The 8,607-nt window shown below is 35.1% G+C and overlaps 1 protein-coding gene across 1 annotated transcript; it reads right to left on the bottom strand.

Annotated features, from left to right (window-relative positions):
- Positions 1–2,764: 2,764 nt before the first annotated feature.
- On the bottom strand, positions 2,765–5,002 carry LOC143570408 (uncharacterized). The gene is made up of 8 exons (XM_077056062.1): positions 4,689–5,002; positions 3,928–4,448; positions 3,766–3,838; positions 3,591–3,671; positions 3,432–3,495; positions 3,255–3,342; positions 3,086–3,170; positions 2,765–2,992 (listed from the first exon to the last, which is right to left on the bottom strand). Exons 1-8 carry the CDS (start codon positions 4,815–4,817, stop codon positions 2,909–2,911), a joined length of 1,125 nt encoding a protein of 374 aa, XP_076912177.1. The 5' UTR covers positions 4,818–5,002; the 3' UTR covers positions 2,765–2,908.
- Positions 5,003–8,607: the final 3,605 nt, after the last annotated feature.

Below are 8,607 nucleotides of genomic sequence, written 5' to 3'. Positions count from 1 at the left end.
TACTTTTTAGGTCACGGATACTTCTCATCAATCTCATTTTTGTCCACATTTGTACAATAACTTAACCCTAGTTCTATTTTGGTTTTACATAAGCTGTAATCTCTTCGTTTAATAATAACTAGTTTGTATCCCCCGTATTACGGGGTTGTTTAATATTCTTTTGAATTTTAATTTTATTTATCGTAATGAAGTTAATAATATACAAAAGATTTGATGATGAAAGGTTTCACAAATAAATGAGATGTTATAACCCGGTTAAAAACTATCGGTGTTTGGTGAGACCCGTGACCCGCTTATTTTGTACTATAAAATTGTTTCTTAATTATAAATAATATATTTTTAAAAAAAATTGGATATTACTTTTTAGTATATCCCTATTTTATAGGATTTTCATATCAAATATTTGGTGAGATTAATTTTTATTTTAATGAGATGTTATAACCCATTTAAGGGTTATATGGGTTTGGTGAGATCCATACCCATGAATTTGGGTCAATGCATAAGAAGCCTCTATTTACAAATTAAACAATCTGGTGGCTTGAGAGAATGTAGGAAGCAACCAGAAAGTTTTTAAAGATTTCGTTTATATGTATTTAAGATAATAATAACTAGTTTTAACCTGGCGCGTTGCGTCGGAACAGGTCGGTAAAACCATGGCGGTGGCAAACCGAGCATTGCCGGTCCTAAGCATTGAGACGATCAATTTCAGTTACGCGCATTATTTACTGGAAGTAAAAAGGTTTAAAAAAATTGAGGTGGACCAATGGGGTGGTGTCGGCCGGTAAAACTCGATCATCAGTAAAACTCGACCGATGTCGATCCCCGGTGTTTAGGTGGTTAGTCTACTCGATTTTGGTCGGTTTTCGTCATGTTCGTTATGATAGCGTAACTAAAACAACATTAGCATGTGGTCGGTTTCCGTTACATTCGTTACGGAATTGGAATTAAAACAAAACGCGTTGAGTTTACGCAAATTCGGTCAGTTTCTGTCACGACAACGGAACTAACATAAATAAAAAATGGCATTCGGTCGGTTTTTGTTACGAACCAGAACCACAACAAAACAAAAAAAACGAATTAAAAAAACACAAATACCACCAATAAAGAGCCGCAGAGTGACCCAAACAGGCTTTGCGACACCAAAGTTTCACATTGTTATATATAATAATAAGTCGATCATGAGTTATCAAAACCCATGTTCGTGTGTGATTTATACTCTCCCAGTTTAATAGTTTTTAACTAATATAATGCATCTGATCATTAGAATGTCTAATCGTTAATTGTTGATATTGATTGATAGTACTACAGATGCATGCAATTTTACACTAAACGTGACATAATGCACGCCAGGATATATACTAATAATATGGGTCGTGATATTGGCACACCCCCACATCTGTTTAGACACCCCCAATATGGTTCATATTGTCCAATATGAAGCATAAATGGCCTCAAATAAGACATAAAAGTGCTTTATGTCATACATGATTGTACATACACGGAATGACGGAATCATATGCAAAGTGAATGGGTCCCACAAGTCTAATCTCTCACAATATGCTCTATATTGGTCAATATAGTGCATATCAGGCTTACCATGTTTCCTCTATGAAGACAAAAGCATATTCCCTCCTACCAACTTAATCAGACACAAAAAATTGTTCATATGGTCCATATTGACCATTAAGGTACATATTGGAATAACAACCAGACCAAAACTAACTTGGCCAGCTTTTTGTCTGTTTTTGTTTGTTAGATGAGCTGATATGGGTCATATTGATCAATATGACCATATAAGAGTGTGTAAATAGAAAAATTAGGTGTGCCAATAGATGGAGCCAATAATATATATTATGAATATGCATCTTGGAGACCCAAAGATAAAGCATTTAAACCAAAAAGAAATGTCCGTGGGGAAGAAAATGTTGAGATACAAGGCCTAGCAAGAACTTGAAGCATGAATATATTAAAAGATACAAACGTATGCATGCACTATATTGCATAATATGGCTCTAGATATGTAGATGAAAGATTTGGCAATTACTAGTTGGTTGGATGTTGAAGACGTATGCATGAGGTACCACAAATAAAGTTTATCTTCTTGAGCGTATTTTGAACCTTCATAACTAATCACATTTATGCTTTATACTACTTTTAATTTTAGTTGTATATATTTATTGTTTATGAAACTCGTATTTTAATTTTTTTTCCCTCAACTATATAATATTTAAATATATTTTAACTATATTATATTTATTTATAAGCTATTAATAATTTAAATTAATATCTCCTACACTTAACATTGAACTTATAGTTTAAAACTCAGCGTGGAGATGATTAATGTGGATCAGTCTTATTTGCTTTGTAATTGAAAACGCACGGTGAAGATGAAACGTGTAGATCAGTCGTCTTCGTTTTATGCTCAAAATCAACCACAATGACGATGTGAAAATCATTTCTATTATCACATACTAAAATCATAAGAAAAATAATATTAATGAATAATAGAGCTGGCCCCGAAAAGGTTTTTTTTTCCCTATTCAGTTGTTCCGTACTATAAGGCTGCCCATTTAACTGGTATACAGCCATCGTTTTCGTCCATTTTTATTGTTATCGCTATCGTTCTTCTTTTTGTTGTCATCGCCTCGGTGGTGAATACCACCATTGCTATTGTCAAATACTAGTCATATATGTGTAACAGCACCATATTGACAAGCAGCCAAATACAAATGAACATACAATTCAACAAGAAAACCTAGACATACTTTCGTGTTAACTCCTTTTTTTCAATATAACACAAAATCCTTAAGACTCTTTTAAATCTTTATAGTAAATCCAAAAGTCTTTCATATTTGAAACCGAACAATCCAAGCCAAAATATATACAAAATGTCATCCAGCGTGTTATGCTACCAACGACAAATCCCAGGTGCCTCGGTTCTCAACATTGATATCGTCTCTTCATACTCTGAAGCATATACAAACCCCCACAGCTGCATACATTCAACATCATCAAATCAAACCAAATTTCTAACATTAAACGGATACAAATTACTTTTACAGTGTGGGAGAGAAAGAGAGAGCACCTCGATTTCCTTCACTTCAAAATCTTGAGTGTGTGACAAACAAGAGTTACCATATGTTTCTGAGGCCAAACTTGACCCGTTCAATCTAGAAAACAATAAAAGACATGTCAACAGCCAAATAGTTGAGGATTTATGTCACCAAAAGGAATTAAGATAGCAAGACTCTTACAGATCATGATCGAGATACAATGCAAAATGATTGCCACCACCAAGTGCTAGATACTCGGTTGAACACAGTGTGAAATACCGATTGATGCCTGCTTAAATACACCAGAACAGAAAAGATTCATAAACTGTTTGTAACTAAACAACTTATTAACGCGAATCTGTTATAAAATAGCAGTACCTGTTGGACGAAATATAACAGGACAACCAGGAGTATTTGTAAAAACAAATGTATCATTTGATCCCTGTATAGTATTCATCAGCCCATGAAGATTTAAAAAAAAAGTTAAATCAATATATAATTATATACTTTATAAAAGAGTATCACAAATAAGCATACCTGATATCTTTTCTTGGTTGATGGTCTCAAGGGTGCCTCAACTAGACCACCAAACACCGCACCTTTACGGTCTCCAACAACCTGGAATTCGTCAATCAAGTTTCAGTTTAAAGATTAACCTCAATGGATATGGGTCATTTAGGCATGTCTACGGGTCTGACCCGTTTGGACTTACCAGCAGACTTAGCCCATGGCAAAGATTGCTCCTTCTATACAAAGTTGACAAAGATATGCCATGCCTCCATGTACTGCATATGAAAACCAAACACAAAAAAATAAATAAATAATGAAATAACTACCAATCTTTCATTACACGATACAACCGTAAATAATATACCTATACAGAAGGACCCATTTCTTTCCTTGACTGAGAACCGGGAGTGCAACATAAAGAGCAGCCCGTGTGTCTTCCGTCATAAGCTGTGAAGGCTCTGACATGTTTGGGAGTTTAGGCCCGCTCAGTTTTTGCACAACAACCCCCTCATTCGACCCGAATTGTGTTCCCGTTTCTTTACCATCATCAACTTTCGACTCCGTATTCACCTTACCCGACGAATGAAACCGGTAGCCAGTACCATACCGAGCAGCCTGCGAAAAAGCCTTGCCAATTGACTGTTTCCCCCTCGAGAAAATACCTTTCTTATTACTATTTTCTTTCGATGACGAATCGGTTTTGTTGGAGTGATTATCGTTCCAATTTGCATACTCGGGATCTGTTTCTTCCGTTCTACCTGGGGATAAAAACGAATAGAGAAACGCAGTGAAGGAAGATGTATCCGGACCGTCTTCTAGCACCGGCACATCGTCTTCTTGACTACATTGCTGCGTGTTTCTCCTCGGTTCTTTACTCGCATTTCCCTAACAGAATCATATAAACAATATTGTAAAATAATATAATTTCATCAATTTCATACATTACTAAACCCTAACCCTAAAGCTGTATTAATTCAAATTCGCGTTAATGAACAATTGAAGTCAAATTTCACAAACATAAGATAAAACCCAACAATCCAAATATTAAAAAATTCGTAAAATTAAAGCTAGCCGTGATGGAATGGATAGAATAATAATAATAATTAATAAGAAGAGACGAGTTACAGAAGAGGGTTTATCGGAAATTGGATTGAGGATAACGGTGGTGAGATCAGAGACAAAATGAGCGGCTTTGCTTCTGATTGACGAGGTCAAACGTGGTCGTTCTTCTTGTTGTTGTTTACCCAATTTCATCGTTTGGTGATGTAATTAAGAGGTATGCGTACTGTTACTGCTAATTGAATTGGAATTGGAATTGATTAAGCATGTGTTTGGTGGAATAGAATAGATAGATGATCGGTGGTGTAGCTGGTGGAGTTGGTCGTGATGAGTAAATTGTAAGGAAAAACAAAGACGATAGAAGAAGAACAAGAAGTCGGTCTACGCTTTTACAAAACGATTCTCCTGTCCAAAATTAACATAATAATAAAATTTATTAAACAAATACTCCGGCTCAATTTAAAGTCATTAGGCTATAGAGGCAATCCTATGTATTATGCCTTGTGGTATAACTCAGTTTTATTAATTATCATACCACGTGTCAAATGCCATTTAATAAGTGTTGTTTAATTTTTTGTATTGAAGTACAACAAATAAAAGTATAAAATTTATATAGTATACAATATCAAGGGTCGGTGACTCATTTTTATGCATTATAGTTGTACATCTTGCATTAGGTGTTGTAAGTTCATTGTTCAACTTCTCTAATGTAATCTATTGCACGTTCATCTCCGTCTACATCAACAAACCCCCCTAAATCGATCCAACCTTCCACATCGGTACTCACACTGAACGAAATCGGTGGTATTTTTTTTTATTTGTGGTGTTTATTAGGGTTTAATTTGGGGTTTTTGTTCTGGCATGGTTGCAGGTTTTGGTTGAGATATTTGAGGCGGTGGGACTCAAATTAGGACTTCATTCACGGTGTGTGGATTTAGACAATTCAGTGACGGCGATGATGATTCAAAATCAATCGCTTGATACTCACGAGGACTTCATAGTTCATTCAGGTGGAGTCGCAATGTTTTTTAAAAGAAATCTGATAACTTAGGGTTTACGCAGGTCTATTTTTCACTCAAATTAGGATCTTAATCTGAGTTCTAGGGTTTGTTTGTGTTAATATGCAAAGATGGAAACCATGCGTTCTTCCCATCCAATGCAATTTGCTAAACATATGAGTAAGCATTCGTTCAATTTCCACCACGAAGGATTGAGTTTTGTTATTTGTTTTTTGGTGAACTTTTTGTCTTTGCTTAGTTTGTATCAGATGAGTTGGTAGACTACATGAGCTTTCAGACCTGTATTTGTTAAAGAAAATTATGTCTTAAAACGAATTTATGTGTCATCATTTGATTTATGGCTTTATGTAGGTTGTTTTCTTTTCTTTTTAAAGCTATAACTAGCAATATTGTAGTCAAAAACATTTATTGCTACAGATTTTAATGACTTTGCTAAGAGGTAATCGGTTTAGGTGTTATGCATTATCGTTTATACACGCATAACATGTGCACTTTAATTATAAGTTAAGGTTAACGGTTATTGTTAATAATCTCTTTTTAATACTCTAAATTCCATAGTGACTGTTGCTTTTTGTACTTTAGTTGCATTTTTATTTCAAAACCTATATAAGTTATAATTATTTTATTTGATTCACAGTCATTTGTTATTAGAGGAATAACTAGACTTCTGCAGCTGCAACTCAAAATAGATGCCTTTCATATATGTTAATAGAATCTTTCAAACAACACCAGCTCTTCCCGTGACATCCACCCAAACAACAGCCATGTCACAACCACTCAACTAGAGTCCAGAAACGCCTTTAACAAAACAATGAAAAAGGCATCGGCGGCAATCACCATGTACACAATACATTACCCAATTGATAGTTGCCTAAAGAATATTTGATTTATTATTCATCGTATGTGAAAACGTAAAACAGGTTTACTTCATGCCACGGTATTAACTATCTTTCAAAGGTTTCATATCAACCATCTTTAATGGTTTTATGCACCCCACGTATTATATAAAAATAAGTGCCAAAGTTCAAATTGAAAAAACAGGCTATAAATTAAAATAAAAAAAATGTTAAATAATACAATACGACTAGAGATGAACAAATCGGGTTTTTTCTAATACCCCGGTTTGGGTATGGAACCAGGTTCGGGTTCATCGGATATTGAGAGAAATTGGGTAGGTTTTGAGGAGAAAAACTCAACCCTATGTACCCGGGTAGGGTATGATCGGGTTCGGGTATTAGAACCGGGTATGTGTCCAGGTATGACCAGGTATTAAACCGGTTTTGAATTTGTAATAATTTTATTCATTTTTAAATTTGTTTAAAATTTAAATTTGCTTTAATTAAACTATATTACAAAAACCATAAATTCACTTAAATACAAATTATTTACTTAATAATATGTTTTTAAAAACGGTTCCGGGTTTTTTAGGATTCGGTTCCGGATACGGGTTTTCTGTTCACCTCTATGCAACAACTTAAATTCTCATTTTAATAAAAAGCCCATTTCAAATCTATAGATGCTCAAATGTGAAGCCCATTTGATTAAACATTAGTCATCATAACTTCACAACTAAGTTTATACCCTAGGCTAGAGGTGCACAAAAAACCCGAACCCGGAAAAAAACCCGGAACCGGTTTTTCTAAAACCCGGGTTTTTAATACCCGAACCCGACCCTACCCGTAGGGTACGGATAGGGTATGACTTTCAATGTTGAAACCCGAACCCGTACCCGATCTAAACCCGATAATACCCGAAACCCGGTTCTAGGTATACCCGAAACCAGAAACCCGGTTTATACTATACCCGAAACCCGGTTCTAGTTATACCCGAAACCCGGGTTTTTTGCATACCCGAACCGGATTTTTTACATGCTAGGATATTAGTGTTTGTGCACATGTTTTTGTGTGACTGTCCACAGATTTATAGTCGTTCTCCAACGGATCTTTTTTGAAGCACATATATGATATAAATACTTGTTTAGAGCAACACCTTTTGAAATACCAAACAACAACTGAAAACACATAAAATATATGTTTTTTGTATCATTGTTTAGTTGTTTATGTATGTTTGAATGAACTTTAAAGTTTGTATGCAAAAAAATGGAGTTAGGATAAAAAAATGAAGCAGGCTCGTTAAAAGAAAAAAAACTGTAGAAAATGGGTTTTTTTTAATACCCGGAAAATAGGGTATTTAAAACCCATAAAACGGGTTTTTTTTCAATACCCGAAAATAGGGTCCTCAAATACCCGGGTATTAAAGACCCGGTTCAATACCCTACCCGAACCCGGTACACAGGGTATGGTTTTTCAAGCCAATACCCGACCCGATTATTGTTAATACCCGATTTTTCAATACCCGATCATACCTGAACCCGGTTCCATACCCGAACCCGGTTTTTCATAATACCTGATTTATACACCTCTACCCTAGGCTAGGCGCTGACAGTTTTCCTCACGATGATGAATAGGTTCTTCTTCATATGTTTTGCTATTCTTTAAAATTTGTTTTATTTAGCAAAGATGATTGAAAGAGATAGCTAGAAAGAAAGGGGCCCCACCTTTACACAACATCTAAGTTCATTACGCCATTAGATGGCGCTGAGAGGGGGATGGCACCGTTGAGAGATGGTCGGGGCAGTGTGCTAGGCGCCATCCTGCCTACATGGCAAGGATGACACCTTTTCTTGTCCACAACACCCAATCTTAACCATCACATAATAAAAAATACGAATAACATAAGCAAGTCAGTTGTTACCTTGTTTAAAACGGGTTTCAACTACTGAATTTGTGTATCGAGAATCATGTTGAAAGTATTTATCACATAGTGATGCCAATATGAACTGGATTAGAGTCTAATACATGCGCAAACAAAACACTCATTATTTTTAATTTTTTATTAATATTAGCAATTAAAATACTTATTATAGGAAAAAAAACCATAGATTTGAAAATAAAAGGACTTATACT

Source organism: Bidens hawaiensis, unplaced genomic scaffold (assembly GCF_021521415.1).
Source record: "Bidens hawaiensis isolate Kalapana, Puna unplaced genomic scaffold, B.hawaiensis_p1.1 tig00024980_1, whole genome shotgun sequence".
NCBI lineage: Eukaryota > Viridiplantae > Streptophyta > Magnoliopsida > Asterales > Asteraceae > Bidens > Bidens hawaiensis.
Note: the sequence above shows the minus strand (reverse complement) of the source record. Positions and strands in the feature narration are given on the sequence as shown.

Excerpts from the sequence above, each read along its gene's own strand:
- LOC143570408 (XM_077056062.1), bottom strand. The coding sequence starts at position 4,817 with ATGAAATTGGGTAAACAACAACAAGAAGAACGACCACGTTTGACCTCG. Across the intron at positions 3,496-3,590 it reads CAACCAAGAAAAGATATCAG|GGATCAAATGATACATTTGT; the intron begins GTATGCTTATTT and ends AATACTATACAG. Across the intron at positions 3,343-3,431 it reads TGTTATATTTCGTCCAACAG|GCATCAATCGGTATTTCACA; the intron begins GTACTGCTATTT and ends GTATTTAAGCAG.